At 53.5% G+C, this 16683-nt stretch overlaps 1 protein-coding gene and 1 long non-coding RNA gene across 3 annotated transcripts; one reads left to right on the forward strand and one right to left on the reverse strand.

Moving 5' to 3' along the window:
• Positions 1–3765: 3765 nt before the first annotated feature.
• On the forward strand, positions 3766–5470 carry LOC129031819 (uncharacterized). Of its 2 annotated transcripts, none has more exons than XR_008501133.1 (3): positions 3766–4875; positions 4959–4976; positions 5051–5470. It is a non-coding gene; the product is annotated as an uncharacterized LOC129031819 (long non-coding RNA). The 2 variants fall into 2 exon arrangements; XR_008501134.1 differs by having other exon boundaries at positions 3766–4404.
• Positions 5471–8719: 3249 nt separating this feature from the next.
• Positions 8720–12817, reverse strand: FEV (FEV transcription factor, ETS family member). Its single transcript, XM_054478583.1, has 3 exons — positions 12657–12817; positions 11862–11936; positions 8720–9889 (listed from the first exon to the last, which is right to left on the reverse strand). The coding sequence occupies exons 1-3, from the start codon at positions 12706–12708 to the stop codon at positions 9297–9299; spliced, it is 720 nt and encodes a 239-aa protein (XP_054334558.1). The 5' UTR covers positions 12709–12817; the 3' UTR covers positions 8720–9296.
• Between the last annotated feature and the right edge of the window lie 3866 nt (positions 12818–16683).

Consider the following 16683-nt stretch of genomic DNA (forward strand, 5'->3'; position numbering starts at 1 on the left):
CACATGCCTGGCCTTTTCCCACGATTAATGAGGCTGCTGCAAGTATCATTTGAAATTGTGTCTATGATGTGATCTGTAAGTTGTAAAGCATAGAATAAATACAAGGTGGTCCTGAGTCTGGCCCTCATATTCATGGTCATAGACATGGCCATTGCACAAATGTGTGTGCAAGATGCCCTAGAACTGTGTGTCAAAAGTAGAAAACCAGGGGGAAAGTTTGGGGGATTGGGAAGGTGATCATAGGAAAGGAGGCTGAACCCAAGAGGTTATCATCGGAGCCTGGGATCTTTCATCACTTTTCCCATCCATCTCCCTATCTTGTGTTGCTCTAGATCTCTCCATGCTGCAGGATAAAAATGGACAGTGCTGCCTGAAGCCTCCCTGACAACCTCCTGCTGTGTTGCTAAGCAACTTGACCTCCTCTTCCAAAAAAGGAACCTAATGCTCAAGGTCTGGCCTTCCAGCCTCCTTTAGTTACTTCCTTCTTCTCCGACCTCAAGGAAGGAAGGAATCTCAAAGAAAGAGCATCTCTGCCTCATGGAGGGAGAACTGGGTGTAGAATTGGAGGATTAGACTGGTGGGAAATGGGATGAACTTGCAAGGCGGGTCTTTGCTTCTGGGCTAATCAGTGTGGGGGATGACAGTTATGGAGCAGCTTTCTGTGCTGGACTCTCTAGGCACAGGCTCTGTCCTTGCAGCAAACCAACAAGGCAGGTATGATCAGTGTTTCCATTTTATGAGGTCACTGAGCCTCACAGAGAGTAAGCAGCCTTCTCAGTCTCACAGGGAATAGGCAGAGGATGAGTCTGAAGCCACGCACATCTGGGTTCCTTCTACTCCACCATGCTGTTCGAGATATTTGCAAGGGTCACGGTAGACCACAAGACTTCTAAAATGCATTTCTCACTTTGCTATTTGTGTGGAACCCCTGATGAATGCTGGAATAGAGCACCTGGCTTGAGGTTGAGCTGGGGTTTGGGCATACAGTTCTGCTACTTCCTTGGCCTCTCAGAATCTCAGAATCTGCTCCTTGTTCCAGTAGTGAAGATCAGAGAATAAGGGGTGGGGATAGAGTGAAAACTGGGCTGCCTAGGCTTGAACTGCATCTCTACCACTTGGCAGCTCTGTGATCCCATGCAAGTTATTTGACATTTTGTGCCTCAGTTTTCCTAATTTATAGAATGGGAATAACACTAGAGCCAACTCCAGAGGGTTGTAAGAATTAAATGAATGTAAAGCTCTTTGAATAGTGCCTGGCACATAAAGGTTCAATAAGTATCAGCCCTTATTATTATTACTTCTAGGAGGCTTGAGCATATAAACCTCTTTCACATCCTTAGTGGTTAAGAGAATTCACTGCCACTGAAATCAAACTGGGTCCACATCCTGCACTGCCCTTTCTCACTGTGTGACTTTAGACGAGTTTCTTAATCCCTCTGTGGCTCAGTTTTCTAATCTATAAAATGAAGAAATTAATAATGTGTACTTCAGGGTATTATTGTAAAGATCAAATATAATATGGGTATCTGTTATGGTAATGTTAGTTGCTGTAACAAGAAAACTTCCCACTTCCAAATTTCATGTAATAGTCTACACAGAATCATGGGAAGTAAGCATTACTATTATCTACATTTTAGAGGAGAAAACTAAGTGTCAGAATGGTGTAGACATATTCCTAAAGTCACATAGCTAGTAGCTAGCTGAGATCTTGTAGTTTGAAATTCAATGCATTCTTTTGTTACTTCATAAAGAAATGGAGGATGTTCTGAGTATAGGAGGCCAACCATGTGATAGTGGTTGCGGAGCCATAGCCAGTCGAGAGGCTTGTTCTTGGTGAAGTTCACCATGGGGCCCAGGACAAGGACTGGGCTGACGTGGAAAAGTAAGCCCAGGTTCCTTTCCAGGGCATGTGGAGGGCATCCGATGGGGATGAGAGGGAGAGGAGGCAGGTGCTTGCTTTGTTTTGGATTGTTTTTTCTGCTCGTTTAATAGAAAGCACTGATATATGTAGCGAGGTACTTAAATCGTTATTTAATCTTTATAGCAACTCTATGAGGTAGGTTAAATGGATATTATCATTTTACAGATGAGGTAATTGAAGCACAAAGAAGTAAAGTAACTTGAATAACATCACATAGCTTGCAAGTGTCAGAGCTTTTAAACCCTGGAAGTCCAGCCCAAAGCTCCAAACCACTAAGCTATGTTGTCCTTTGTTTTCAAAGAAGGGTGTGCTGGGAAAGAAACAGCAAACAGGATCCAGTGGGAGAGAATTCTCAGAAAGAGAAAAAGTCAGCTGGGGCCAGGCACAGTGGCTCTTTCCTGTAATCCCAGCAATTTGGGAGGTCAAGGTGTGAGGATCACTTGAGTTCAGGAGTTCAAGACAAGCCTGGCTGACATGGTGAAAACCCATCTCTACTAAAAATACAAAAATTAGCTGGGCGTGGTGATGGGTGCCTGTAATCCCAGCTACATGGGAGGCTGAGGCAGGAGAATCACTTGAACCCGGGAGGTGGAGGTTGCAGTGAGCCAATATTGCACCACAGCACTAGCCTGGACGACAGAGCAAGGCTCTGTCTCAAAAAAAGAAAGAAAGAAAGAAAGAAAGAAAAATTCATCTGGGCACAGTGTCTCATGCCTGTAATCCAAGCACTTTGGGAGGCCAAGGTGGGAGAATCATTTGCGGCCAGGAGTTTGAGACCAGCCGGGGCAACACAGTGAGACCCGTATCTCTACAAAAGCAAAATAAGATTAAAACAAGCTGGGCATGGTGGTGCATGCCTATAGTCTCAGCTACATGGGAGGCTGAGATGGGAAGATCTCTTGAGCCCAGGAGTTCAAGGCTGCAGTGAGCTATGATCATGTCACTGTCCTCCAGCCTGGGCAACAGAGTGGGACTCTATCTCTAAGCAAAGGAAACAAAAGAAATAGGAAACATCACAGTCAATGGGACACTGAACCATTCACCTCTAGACATGACATGCATCATCCCAAGATGGAGGAGTGTCATGGAGAAATCCTGCTGACCAAACTACAGTAGGAAATGCCAGTCAAATCAATATATAATCAGAGCCCCACCCCACCTCAGAGTGATCTTCTCCAAGCCTGTAGCACTTCAATTAGATAAGTGAAAGCTTGCAAAAGGCATTGGGGCAACAAAACAGTCTCTATTTCTTATCAGGGACAAAACATACTTCCTTATCAAACAGAGACCTAACCAAGGACACTCATAAGGCAAGCTGTCAGTTTGTCCTTTATAACCAATTGTAGGCGGTGTGCACCTGTACTGAGCAAGCAGCAGGTCATGTTTACGTGAGGAAGAAGCTATCTAGGAAGGCCAGCAAGAGGGGATCTAGTGGGATGGTAAGGATTTCAGCTGTCAGGTCATGGGCTGGCCCAGCCACTTCAGTTCTCCAAGCCTTGGTTCCCTCATTTGAAAATAGAGGTAACCATCCCCATCTGGCAAGGTTGTAGCCAGGTCAAAGGAAATACCACCTGTAAAACATTAGCATAGGGCAGAGCCTGGCAGAGTCATGTTCAATGAGTGGTAAGGCATACTTTTATCATCAGCAGATCCACTTGACATGGATTATAAATAGCTAAAGAAACAAGTTCATTTTGGTGCATTTCAAAGACATATTAAAAGAAAGGTGAAGGCCAGAAGAGCAGAAGGCTCTGAGGAAAGTGCATCACAGTGGCCCATTACGATGCCTGTCTATGGTCACGTGAGCTGGCATATGAGAGTGCTCTGTGAGCCTCAGTGCCTTCAGTGGCATCATTGCACTGTGACTGTGCAGGTCCCAAACAGTATGGACATGAATGTCCTCAAGCTGCATGTTAGCAGGGCTTCTAATTCCATCTGCAAGTGATAGTGTGTGGAGCTTAGTTGCACAGAGCGCATGTTACTGGAGGAGATATGGGTCTGTGTCATCCTGCATGGGAATTATCCTAAAAACAAAGTGATCAGTGACTGCTCAGGACTGTGGAAAGGTCATTTGGAGCAGTGGGAAAAGGTCTGGCAGAGGAATAAGAAGATACAGGTCTTAGAACAAGCGCTGGGACTTCAACCAAGTCATTTAACATCTGGGGCCTTGGTTTATTTATCCTCCCAGAAGATAAAGCAATACCTGCCCTGTCTTCCTAACCTTGGAGGGGTCAAAAAAGTGATAGGTATGAAAGCATTTTGTAAACTGTAGTGCAAGCATACGGCGGGGGAGTGAACCATACTTTCACTAGCGACTTGAATGAGGTGATAAAGAAAAGGCTCAGAACTTCAGAAAATGCAAGAGGGGCTTGACCCTGGATTGGGAGAGGAAAGCAATGGTGGGATCAATACCTTGGAGGGCCAAGGACTGAGGGGTTAAGGGTCCATGAGGACAGACCTGGATCATCAGGAAGCTGAGTGTGGTAAGAGTGTGGCTTCTTCAGGGATTGGGTGGAGTACAGTCCTGCCAAGACCATAGTAACTCAGGGCTTGGAGACATCACAAAGGCAGGGGCTCCCAGAGCTGAGATAATCTGGAGAAGAGGATACCCATCTACTGCATTCTGAGGTTGGGTTCGACCTTGTAGGTCATCTTGGATAGACGTTTTCCAGCTCTTCTTTTTTTTTGGAACAGAGAGAACCTAATTGACCCTTAAAGTTCCACAGAGCAGAGTTTGCAAATCTCTGGTTCAGCCTTATTATTTTAATGAGAGGAGAATGAAATCCCAGAAAAGAGATGTGATTATGTGAAGGTCACACAGCAAGTTGGTTGCCAAGCTGCAACTGGAACTCAGAATTTCTGGTTCCCAGTTCTGTATCTTAGCCTCCCAAACTGGCTATGTGGACAGGAAAGAACAGAGGCATGGGGTGAGCTTTAAGGATGCAATTTCATAGGTAAGAAGATCCCTTAATCTAACAATGTCTCCCCCAGCTGCCCAAAAATGACTAAAATCCCCCCTTTATTGACTCCTTCACAGGATTCCAAGAGTCTCAAGGTTAGAGAAGTCGCCTAGTCCACCTCCCCTCTCTGCTTCTCACAGAAGGGTCTGCTGAACACTCTGGTGACAAGGTTAGAGAAGTCGCTTAGTCCACCTCCCCTCTCTGCTTCTCACAGAAGGGTCTGCTGAACACTCTGGTGACAGAGAACTCACCCAACATGTTCCATGGCAGAGGCTCTTCATTAGATCAAGGTGACATCTGTTTTACTGGAGCTTCCAACCACGTGTCCCAATACTGCTCTTAGTCACATGCATCCAGGTCCTCTCTCTCAGGACAGCACTTTGAATAAATGAGGACAGCTCCCATCCCCCTTTCTCCCAGTTGACTTTCCAGATACATCTCATATTGTTGTTAGCTTTCCACCATTTTTCCTCTTCACTTCCTGGGCCTACTACACTGTGTGTCCTCCACTTGGTCTCCTCCTGAAAGCAACACTGTGCACAATGTTCCTGGGGGCAGACTTATCAAACCAAGTGGACCACTTCCTTCATCTTAGGTGTCATAGCTCCATCAATGCATCCTCAAATTACATTGATTTTTCTGCACTTCACCCTACAGGTTCCCATTTAATGTTGCATTGGCTAGGACATTACTCATTTACACACAGGCTCTGCTGAGCGCCACCTTTGCCAAGACTCTGACCTCCGTTGTTTCATTTAAAGATGTAAGAGCAGGGCCTCACAGTCCTTCCTAAGGAATTTTACTTTGTGGCTGGGTGCGGTGGCTCACACCTGTAATTCCAGCACTTTGGGAGGCCAAGTCAGGTGGATGACTTGAGGTCAGGAGTTCGAGACCAGCCTGCCCATCATGATGAAACCCCACCTCTACTAAAAATACAAAAATTAGCCAGGTGTGGTGGCAAGCGCCTATATCCCAGCTACTCGGTAGGTTGAGGCAGGAGAATCGCTTGAGCCCGGGAGGCAGAGGTTGCAGTGAGCCGAGATCACTGCACTCCAGCCTGTGCAACAGAGTGAGATCCATCTCAAAAAAACAAACAACAACAAAAAAAACCAAAAACAAAACAAAACAATAACAAAACCCAGAAATTTTACTTTGCTACATTCAGCCCACAATTTTTAGCAACCCAGATCTTTCTGGTTCCTGGCTGTATCTTCTCAGTGTGTTTCTTCTTCCTCCCAGCTTCCTGACCCCTGCAAATAGGGCTGTAAAGAGGCTCTCTGATGCTGCACCCCCTCTCTCACTGCCACCGTGCAAATCACAGAGGACCCCTACCAGGCCAGACTGGCTCACCTGCTTGATGAATGCACCAGCCCACTCTCCCATCCCGGAAGGCATGTCGGGGATAATGATGTGGAACATACTTGTTTTCTATTCAGCTATGAAAGCAGGGTATTATCAAATTTTAAAAGGCATCGGCCAGGCACCGTGGCACATGCCTGTAATCCCAGGCACTTTGGGAGACCGAAGTGGGTGGATCGCTTGAGCCCAGGAGTTCAAGACCAGCTTGGGCAACATGGCAAAACCCCGTCCCCTCTACAAAACACACAAAAATTAGCCGGGGATGGTGGCACAGGCCTGTAGTCTCAGTTTCTCGGGAAGTTGAAGTGGAAGGATCACTTGAGCCCAGGAGGTGGAGGTTGCAGTGAGCTGAAATTCCACCACTGCACTCGGCCTGGCAGCCTGGGCAACAGAGAGAGACCCTGCCTCAAAAAAATAAATAAATAAATAAAAGGCATTGAGAAAAGAAAGAGAGGATTTTGACAAAAAATTATCAATAGTAACAGTGGTGTCTGTGTAACAGGACTATAGGTTTGGCTTTTTATTTATTTATTTATTTATTTATTTTGATGGAATCTTGCTCTGTCACCCAGGCTGGAGTGCAGTGGTGCGATCTCGGCTCACTGCAACCTCTGCCTCCCGGTTCAAGTGATTCTCCTGTCTCAGCCTCCCAAGTAGCTGGGACTACAGGGGCCCGCCACCACGCTCGGCTAATTTTTCGTATTTTTAGTAGAGACGGGGTTTCACCGTGTTAGCCAGGATGGTCTCGATCTCCTGACCTCCTGATCCGCCTGCCTCGGCCTCCCAAAGTGCTGGGATTACAGGCGTGAGCCACCGCGCCTGACCCCTTCACGCGTCTTTACATGCTTCATCCAACCAATAGTTCATGGAGGAGGTCTTAGGTGTGTGTTTCCAAATTTCTTTGGAAAACTAGAAAAAATAAAGCGAAAAATAAAATGAAAATGAATAAAGACTCTTTCCCTGGCTAAATTCTTTGGGAAGGGGCGTCAGGCCCACCCCACACCCCCAACTGCCCAGCCTCCCGCCTGCATTGCCCCTTCCTGTGCCCAAGAAGAGGTATGCGCGTGGAAAAGAATAGCCAGGACTGCAGGGGAGAGGAGAGCCAGGGGCTTGCCTTGAGGAGCAGTTGCCTTGAGGCTGGGGACTGTCCCTTTAGGCACTTTCCCCAGTGTTGTTTTCCTCTAAGGGAAGGCGTTTAAGGCAGCTTTCCTGCCAACAGGTTTTGGAAAAGGTAAGAATAGAACTTAAGGGCAGTGGCCCTGGTGGGAGGGCGCAGTATTCAGAAGGGCCTCTAGGTGGTGAGGAAAGGGGCCCAGCCAGGAGAATAATCCACTCGACCCGCTTCCCAGGCTTCCAGAGGTCAGATGTGGGATGCAGAGTTCCCCTTTTCACCCTCCTCTCTGAAGGCCAAAGGAGACCTGGAGACGACTGGGTGCTGCAGTCCTCAGTCTGGCCAGGCACTTGCGGTTTGCACTGCGCGGCGCACAAAATCCTCCCCGGCTTAGGTACAAAGCTCTCCCCGGCGTACCCTCCTCCGACCAGCAGAGGGCGCGCACCGCCCGCGAGAAGGAGGTGCGGCAGCTAGACTCGGAGGGGAGGCTTCGAGCCGCGAGCGCAGGAGCCGGGCGGGAGACAGACCCCTTCTTCTACAAATGAGGAGGCCAAGCAGAAGAAAGACGGCGACAGATGTTGGGGGGAGGGGACGGTTTGTGAGGGATAGGGAGAGAAAGTCTAAGTGAGAGTAGGATGAGGAGGGGAGAGTGGTTGGGGAAGGGGATGAAATAAAGTGGCTGAGGGAAGGCTGAGGTGGGCTGAAGCTCAGCCAGGAGGGATGAAGGTTGGGATGAGGTGAGGGGCGGGTGAAAGGATGGGCGAGAGGGGGAAGATGTGATGTGGGTGCCTGTTAGGATGGGGTGGGGTGAGGGGCGGGTGGAAGGATGGGTGAGATGAGGGGGTGGGGAGCGGGTGCCTATTGGGATAAGATGGGGTGAGGGGAGGGTGGAAGGATGGGTGAGAGGGGGAAGATGTGATGTGGGTGCCTGTTAGGATGGGGTGGGGTGAGGGGCGGGTGGAAGGGTGGGTGAGATGGGGAGGGTTGGGTGGGGTGGGGGTGGGGGTTGGGTGCCTATTGGGATGGGGTGGGGTGAGGGGTGGGTGGAAGGGTGAGTGAGATGGGGAGGGTGGGGTGCGGGTGTCTGCTGGGACGGAAGTAGGGATAGAGTGGGATGAAGGCAACGGGAAGGGAGTGAGGCGAGCTGGGGTCGCCTGGCAGGGTGGGTATGAGGCAAGGCGGCTCCCTCGGGCTGAGCTCACCATTCAGGCCTCTTGCTCCCTGCGGGCGGCGCCCAAGCCCGCGCCACCCTCCTTCTCGGGACCTCTTTCTTGGCGGTTCTCTGCTCTGGCCCGAGATGAGCATCTCCCTGCTTTCCCCTAACCACGGGTTCTGGCGCAGCAAAGAACAGAGAGAGAGGAGGAAGCGGAGAGCTCAGGAGCTTTAATGGGGCTGAAAGGGTAAGAAACACACTGGGCCCTCCTGCGAGTGTGGGGACAGGAGGAAGGGGGCCGTGTGTCACGGAGGACGGTGGCTTTCACCAAACCTGCTCAGGTCCCAGGAAGGAGGACCGTGAGAGGCCTCCACGTGTTGAGGTGGGAGCAGTTCCTCGGGGAAGAGCAAAAGTGGGAAAAGATTTGGCACTCGTTAAAGAGAAGTGATATTGAATGGGGCTTCTAGGAGCCAGGCGGAAATGCACCGGAGTGGTGGGGAGACAACAGAGGTCCACAAATCCCCTCCGGGACCTGGAGACCGAGAAGAAAAAAAGTGAAAGAGGGCTCACATCGCCCTCCTCAGGGGACTGCGGGGTGGGACGGGAGCAAATCTAGTATCAGACAAGGATTGAGGAGCTCCGGTCCCGTCCCCCTGCTAAGTGCGGCAGGTGGAGTAAACTCTGGATTAGAGGACGGTTGACGGAAGCTCCCGGGCCCCTCCCCGGGATGCAGATGGGATCGGGTGAGACTCTGGGGGTGAGGGCGAGGCCGCAGGCACCCGACCGCCCCGTCTAGTGGTAATGGCCCCCCAAGTGAGAGGCTGCGGCCACGGCCCCGAAGGGCCCTGGCGGGGGCTGCAAGCTGGGACTGGGGTAGAGCGCGGCAGTGGCGGCTGCAGCGGTGGCGGCGGGGCCCGGGCCCGGCCAGTAGGAGAAGCCGGCAGGCGCGACCCCGGCCGAGGCGGCCATGAGGTTGAGTTTGGAGAGGCCGGGGAAGGGCAGCGGGGAGAGGCCGGCGGGCAGCTTGTAGAGCGCGCCGTCTTGGGCGGCGGCGGCGGCGGCGGCAGCAGCTGCGGCTGCGGCATGGGCGTGCGCGGGCGGCGGCTGGCAGGCCTGCGCCAGGCCCTGGAAGTCGAAGCGGTAGGCGTAGCGCTTGCCATGCACCTTGCTCATGATGTTCTTGTCGTAGTAGTAGCGCAGGGCGCGGCTCAGCTTGTCGTAGTTCATGTTGGGCTTGCTCTTGCGCTCGCCCCACCGCCGCGCCACCTCGTCCGGGTCCGTGAGCTTGAACTCGCCGTGACCGCCCTCCCACGCGATGCAGCCGGCGTTCGCGCGGTCAGCCAGCAGCTCCAGCAGAAACTGCCACAGCTGGATCTGTCCGCTGCCTGTGGGGAGGGGGGCGGTCAGCCACAGGCGGGAGCGGGGAGGCGGGAACTGGGTAAGAATGCTGGCGGGAAACCGACCCACCCCGGCAGGAACCGGCACTGGGGGAGGAAAAGTGCAAGTCAAACTGTCCAGCTGCGTTCGGCAGGAGCGGCCAGCCCGGGAGGGGCTGATCAGCAGAGTGGTATGTAGCCTTTACCGCGCTTTTGCACAATGGAAATGCGGCTTCCACTGAAGAGCACGTAGCTTTCCGGATGCACGGTTTTGTGGAACTTGGGGGTTGGGGGGAAGGGGAAGCATTGCCTCCCCCACGTGAGCGCAGCGGCGCACCAAGGCACTTGGCTTTCCAAGGCGAGCAAGGACAGATACCCGCCGTCACTCGCCATCTCAGCCGGGCTCCCTTATTTAGGGAAAAGCCGCACAACCGTACAGGGCGGCCTTGGGCAGAATGATTGGACTGCCCCATCCCAGCTGGACCACATCCAGAGGTGGGAAGGGACAGGCGTGCAGCAGGACGACCCCAACCACTGCTGGACAAGACCCATCTAGTCCCGAGTCCCCAAAGACGTAGTTGGACAGGCTACTCCTGAGGTGGAGTGGTGGCTGGCTTCCTTGGGACACCACATCCGACAGGAGTAGGAACAGTGGCCCCCTATACGTGACGGGAGGGGCAAGCTCTCATGGGCTCACTATCCCAGCCACCTTCGGGTGCGCAGGCCTCTGCGCTGGCCCTAAGAATTTGGCCTCCTATTTTCGGAACAGGCGGGATTCCCTGCCTACGAAGGTGCCATCGTTCTCGGGGCCTGATGAACAACTCTGAGGAGGGGAAAGGACCGAGCAGCTGTTGTGCTTGGCTACCAACCTCCTCCTGTCTTTGTGTGATCTCCCTCCGAATTCGGTTGCAGGAGGCAGCAAGGAGGTTTTTCCAGGATATGCGAGTGGTTAGAGAGTGGGGTCCCAGAATTCCTGCTCCCCTGCCTTGGAGCCTCAAGCAGACAGGCAGAGAAAAATCCCGATACAATTACCGCCACTCCCTTTTAGAATAAAACGGATTTTCCTCAAAGTGGTCTGCTTACTGCCTCAAATATAGTCTGGTGAACCCCTCTTCCTTTTTCAGCCACTGGCTTAGAATCCAGACGCTACCCTCCCCCATAATTTCAATCCCAATCCCTTCAAGCCAGCTCAGCAAAGAGCTTCCTGGTTTCTGGTCCTCAGAGTTAAGTTTTAGGGTCAGAAGCAAGGGAAGGTTTGGGTACAAAGGTGCACCTGGCACCAAAGGCGGAGCAACCTCAGCGGCTTGGATGCCCGTTCCCGTTGGGTATAGTTTCCTTCTGGATAAAACAGTCGCCAACCTCGTTTTTGTGGTTTCTGTCTCTTGGTGAGATCTAGGGTAACGACCGAGATGGGGACTGTGGGGAGACGCTGCTTGAAGAGCCAGCCGTCAAAAGGCTAATTTAGCGACTACCCGTGGAGCGCTGGTGGTGAACCTGGGAATCAATTGCAATCGTCTGGCAGACTTGGCCGGCAGAGATCAGCCGGCGTGAGTCAGCGCGGGAGGATGAAGCAGGTGGCAGTAGCCAGGGTCTAGTGATTGGGAAGCCCGCTGTGTTTGGGGAGTAATTCCCCCGGTTCCATTGCCGGCTGATGCTGCGGCCTTGAGCTCCTACTACCAGCAGGGAAAGGACCCTAAGTGTCCCAGCCCCTGCCCCAAAGCCTGGAAAACCATACACAGCAGCAAAAGGGCCTGGGGCTGGGATCCTCTCCATCTGCCTTGGCCTGCAACTCTTTTCCTGGTGCTCAGGAGATGCAGGAGCCAAAAACCAAGTGAATGTCTTCCCAAGGCCTCCCCACAACCAGGCCAGGACTCGGAGCTTCAGTGTGAACCCTGGGTCCACGCTGCTCCCACCTACTGTCCGCCTATGCCCTGACCCCAACCAATCTCGCCTCCGCCGCACAGCGCGCCAGCCATCTCACCTTTCTGAACCGCGGGGCTCAGCGGCCCCCAGCTCGGGTTCTTCCCTTCCTTGAAGAGACCGTCTCCGACGGGATCTGCAAGCAGCAGAAGGAAAGAATCAGGCGAATCCCGGGCGGAAGTTGTGGGCTTGACAAAAGGGCCCCGGGCCAAGGCTCAAGGGGGGTGTTGTGGTCCCCAGGCGCGAGGCTGGGGGCCCGGGCCACCCGGCTCCTCCTCCCGGAGCCTGGTCCAGGCGCGCTGCGCGGAGCCCCTCCATAGAGCCCAAGTCAGGAAACGCGTCCAGGAAAAAGGAAATCCGCTTTCCGAAGGGGCCGGCTGGAGCCTTATAAAGCCGAGCGGGGAACTGCGCCAGCCGAGCTGGAGCGCGGGGAGAGAAGAGGAGGGCGCCTGGAGGGCCGGCCCGAAGCTCGTAGCAGGAAGGTGAGGAGCCGTGAGAGCGCAGGGGCCACGCCCGCGGACCACAGCCTTCTGGTACGGCTCGGCCACAGAGTACTCCACCACGCCAGAGACCCCTGCTTTCCCTCTCAGGCTCTTTCGGGTCCCTGAGTCCCAGCTCTTGGCCCCCAGGCTCCCAATCTGCTCATTTCGACTCCTCTAGACCCTGCACTGAAACCCAGAGCTCTCTATCTGCCTTTAGGTCTCCCCAGTGCCCTAAATTACAATCGGCCCTCCATGCAACCCGAATCTCCGGACACTTCTCCTTCCCCTGGACCCCAGCACTCTCTTCCCATGCCTGAGCCTAGACATCCCGCCCCAGGTTTCGGTGCCACCAGCCTCCGGCTGGTCCCTGGTACCTGGCAGGTACATGTTGATCAGCAGGGGCTGGGAGGCGCCGCTCTGTCTCATCGCCGCCGGGGACTGGGCGGTGGGAGATGGGGGGGACGGGGAAGGGGGGCGAGGCAGGCTTTGCGCTCGGTGGCACCGATCCCCGCCCGAAGCGACCGCGGGTGACAAGGAGGAGAAGACGGCGCCGGGTCCAGCAGGGCCTGGCGGGAGGGGGCAGCCCGGGCGTGGCGGGGGTTGGGGAGGGTCCTGGAGAAACGCTTCCAGCTAAGGGGCCGCTTGGAACCCTCCGGCCCCCGCGCGGCCAGGGGCCGCAATTTCCGTTTTAATTAAAGCGCTGCCGCCTCGGCCCCCAGGACCCCGCCCCCGCCCCTCTTATCGTCCCATCGCAATAAAGTCTCCAACGCGCCGCGCCACAGCCAAGCGCACCCGGCAGCCCCCCGCGTCCCGCAGCCGGGGAGACGCGCGGGGGATGGGCCCGGGCCATGCGCCCTGATGGGGGCCTAGAGCGCGTGTCTTTTCCGCCTCCCTGACTCTCTGCAAACAGTGATGGGGCTGGTGTACCCGGCCCCACCTCGGACCCCAGCAGCCACAGCCCCCTCCCTAGTGCCCTTCTTCCAGTCGGCTCCCGCTCCACTCGCCGCTCACTCTCCTCCCCCTCCCTCCCTCTATCCCCACCCGGGTTCCCGTCTCCAGGCTGCGTTATCTGCATCTTCACTTTTAAATTTCCGCTTCCCTCCCTCTCGCCTGTCGCTGCGCTCCCGGCCCTGCAGCCGTTGCTCCCTTTATCTCTGCCCGCACCCCCGCTCCCTCCTCCTCTTCTCCCACTCTCTGCTCTTCCCTAGAGACCCGAACCCCTTCCCTGTCTCCTTCTTGCTTTGGCCCGTTTCCTGCCTTTCTAGGGCCCCCAAGCCTCAGGCCTGGTGCTTGAGGGTGCTGGGCCATCTCTCCTGGCAACTTATGATGGGTGGCCCCCTCTTCCGTCCTCCCCACCCCCTTCTAGGTCTTTCTTTACTGGCTATTCTAGGCTTTTCTCTCCGACTCTCATCTCCCCTCCAGCCTTCTCTCTCCCTCTCATCCTTCTCCCTCCCTCTCATCCTTCTCCCTCCCTCTCATCCTTCTCCCTCCCTTCCTTTTCTCATTCATTCAGTCCCCACAAATTAGTAGTGGCCTGGACTGCTGAAGGCCTCTAAAGATGTTGAGAATCTGTCCTGGCTTTCCCTGATGGGTTCCTGAGCCTCCTGCTACTTCCCTGTACAACTATTCCGCTCCCACCCTTCCCCATCCCCTGTCCTCCCAGTCTGCCACCCACCCTCACCACTACTCCCATTCTGGCTATCCCTGAACCAGGCTGGAGAGGTGGAGGGGTTAAGACAGGGTCGTGCCCTGTACAAGGCTGAAATCTACTCCAAGAAAAGGATTCCTATTTCTAACTCATGCAAAGACGTTGATGTGGTTCCCAAGTGGCCTAGAGTCTCTCTGGGTACCTATGGGGCTTCCTGGCTCTGGAGAGGCAGGCTAAGGAGGATGCTGGCTGAAGATGAGGCTCCAGCTCAGAAGCCCACCTTCTGCAGCCTTGCAGTATGGAATAGCTACTATCAAAACTGGTATTCTCAAAGTCCTCTCTCACTGCTTGAGCCCAGGGGTGGAGGAGGCCTGGGAATGGGCAGGTCTCCTGCTAAGTGCCTGATCCTGGGGTGCCTGATTGAGGATGGCTGGAAACTCCTACTTCTGGGGTTCTACAGGGCCCAGGTTCACCCTCATTTGCTGCAACTTCTGGAGTGTTCATCTTTGCTCGTGGAGAGTGCAAAGGGCCAGGGAGAAGAGTGGGAGGCAGAGTGTGGAGAGAAAAATGAGGGATCCCAGGACCTGGGAGGATCCTAGTGGGACAGGGATGAAGCCTTCAGGATGTGGACTTGGAATCTGGTGGGAGCAAAGACTAGAGGTTGGAATGTTCCCTGTGAACCAAACTCAGGGCTCCGCAGAAGGGGAGGGCCTTGAAGGTGGGGTCAAGATCCCAATCCCTCTCCTTCTCATTCCTCTTTCTGCTTCCCCCACCCACTATGGACAGAAAACAAGGAGCAGGAGGTAAGAACAGAAAATAGCCAGGGGCAGGAGGTAAGAGCTGGGAAAGCTGGGAGACATCAAAATTCGACCACTTAATGCTCTCAGTGGGAGGCTAAGGTGTAAAGGAGAGGGTCCTAGAGAGGTCTACCCAAATATCCCAGCTGTGAGCTGGGCAAGGATCAACAGTACAGGCTTTATGCCTCAGTCTTACCCAGAAGTCATTTGCTGAGGGGGTGGAGCACCAGGAAATGTGTGCATGGGGGGCAGTCATCTCCATTCACCTGAGTCTTGATCTTCTCCATCCCCTCCTGCTGCAAGTACAGCTAGGGAAGCCAACAGCAGAGTCCTTGGCAGTTTCCCCTTCATCCCCTTCCTACCCTGCTGAGTGCTGGTCCCATGTGGTTCTGCAGATGGCCAGCCTGCCCAGAATGAACGGAGGACCAGAAGGTGAAAGCATTCGAGCTTAGACTGGCCTCTGCGACCCCCACTCCTTAGCTGTAGATGGATGTAGGGAGCAGAACATGACCTCTAAGTCCAGAAAACCTAGAAGGTCCATGCTGGCAAAGGCTGCAGCAAATATTAGCTCCCCTGACTTCTGCATTGCACAGATGGGGAAATGGAGACCCAGAGACCTGAGCCCAGTTCAGAGTCACACTTCTAGTTCCTGAAGCCATCTTGCTGATTCTTCCCAGCAACCACAGCTACCCCTGTAGGGAGAGCAGCTCAGTCAAGGGCAGATTCTAGATCTCCCTTTGCTCATTGCCTGCTCCCCAAAGCAAGGAGTGGGGAAGTGGCCTGCTGGGCTCTGAAGCCAGTTTGTCTGGGTTCTACTTTCAACTCCTGACTCTGCCATTTCCTGGCTATGTGACTTTGGGGGAAGTAACATAACCTCTGTACTGTACTTGCATCTCCTCATTTGTAAAATGGGTATGGGCCAGCGCAGTGGCTCATGCCTGTAATCCCAGCACTTTGGGAGGCCAAGGAGGGTGGATCACCTGAGGTCAGGAGTTCAAGACCAGCCTGGCCAGCATAGTGAAACCCCATCTCTACAAAAATACAAAAATTAGCCTGGCATGATGGCAAGTGCCTGTAATCCCAGCTACTCGGGGGCTGATGCGGAAGAATTGCTTGAACCCGGGAGGCGGAGGTTGCAAAGAGCTGAGATGGTGCCAACGCACTCCATCCTGGTCAACAGAGCGAGACTCCGTCTCAAAATAAAAATAAAAATAAATAAAAATAAAATGGTATGATAGTACCTGCCATACAGAATGATGAGGTTTATATGAGATAACACATGTGAAGGGCTTAGAACATATTCTAAACATGTAGCTATTGTAAATATTGCCATTCCACAAGGGGATGGGGAGGTGCCCATGACCAGCCAGGAACCCCAGGTTCCTCTGGGGCCTACAGAAGTTTGGGGCTCTGCTGAGGCCTGTGGCTTTTAGCCATAGCTCAGTTCAGCCTCCACCTAACAGCCTGGATTTAGGGCCAAGAACTCTGTGTTCAAATCCTGGTTTTGTCACCAATTAAGTGGGTCATGTCATCAAAGCTTCTCCTTGGACCCCCAGTTTGGTAAAATGAAATTGGAGAGTATTAGGAGGATTGAATGCAACAAGGGCCATGGACTCTAGAGCCCATTCGAGTGTAAAGCAAAATTTATACCCTACCCAAAGCTCACTCCCTTGGTCCCCTGACCCAACCCTAGGATCCACAGTGGGGAGGTAGGGGAAGGAGGTCCCTACATTGACTACCCCAGTGCTTTTCCATAACACCACAAACATTTGCAGGGGTTTCTCATGGAATCCTCCCAACAGCCCCTGTGAGACAGGCAGGACAGCGGTCAATAGCCCCAGTTTACAAGGTGAGGGAATTGGATCCCAGGTGTTCTGACTTATGGTCCAGAGCTCTTCCCAAAGGAGCAGCTGCCTGACTTTGCACAGCTGAACCTCTGGGGATTTCAGGCCCAAG

The sequence above is a fragment of the Pongo pygmaeus genome, chromosome 11 (genome assembly GCF_028885625.2).
Source record: "Pongo pygmaeus isolate AG05252 chromosome 11, NHGRI_mPonPyg2-v2.0_pri, whole genome shotgun sequence".
In the NCBI taxonomy this organism is placed as follows: domain Eukaryota; kingdom Metazoa; phylum Chordata; class Mammalia; order Primates; family Hominidae; genus Pongo; species Pongo pygmaeus.

What these genes read in the sequence shown, in the direction of transcription:
- FEV (XM_054478583.1), bottom strand. Translation starts at nt 12,708, where the DNA reads ATGAGACAGAGCGGCGCCTCCCAGCCCCTGCTGATCAACATGTACCTG. An exon ending in GATCAACATGTACCTGCCAG is followed by an intron (nt 11,937 to 12,656) that starts GTACCAGGGACC and finishes TGCTGCTTGCAG; the next exon opens with ATCCCGTCGGAGACGGTCTC. An exon ending in GAGCCCCGCGGTTCAGAAAG is followed by an intron (nt 9,890 to 11,861) that starts GTGAGATGGCTG and finishes CCCTCCCCACAG; the next exon opens with GCAGCGGACAGATCCAGCTG.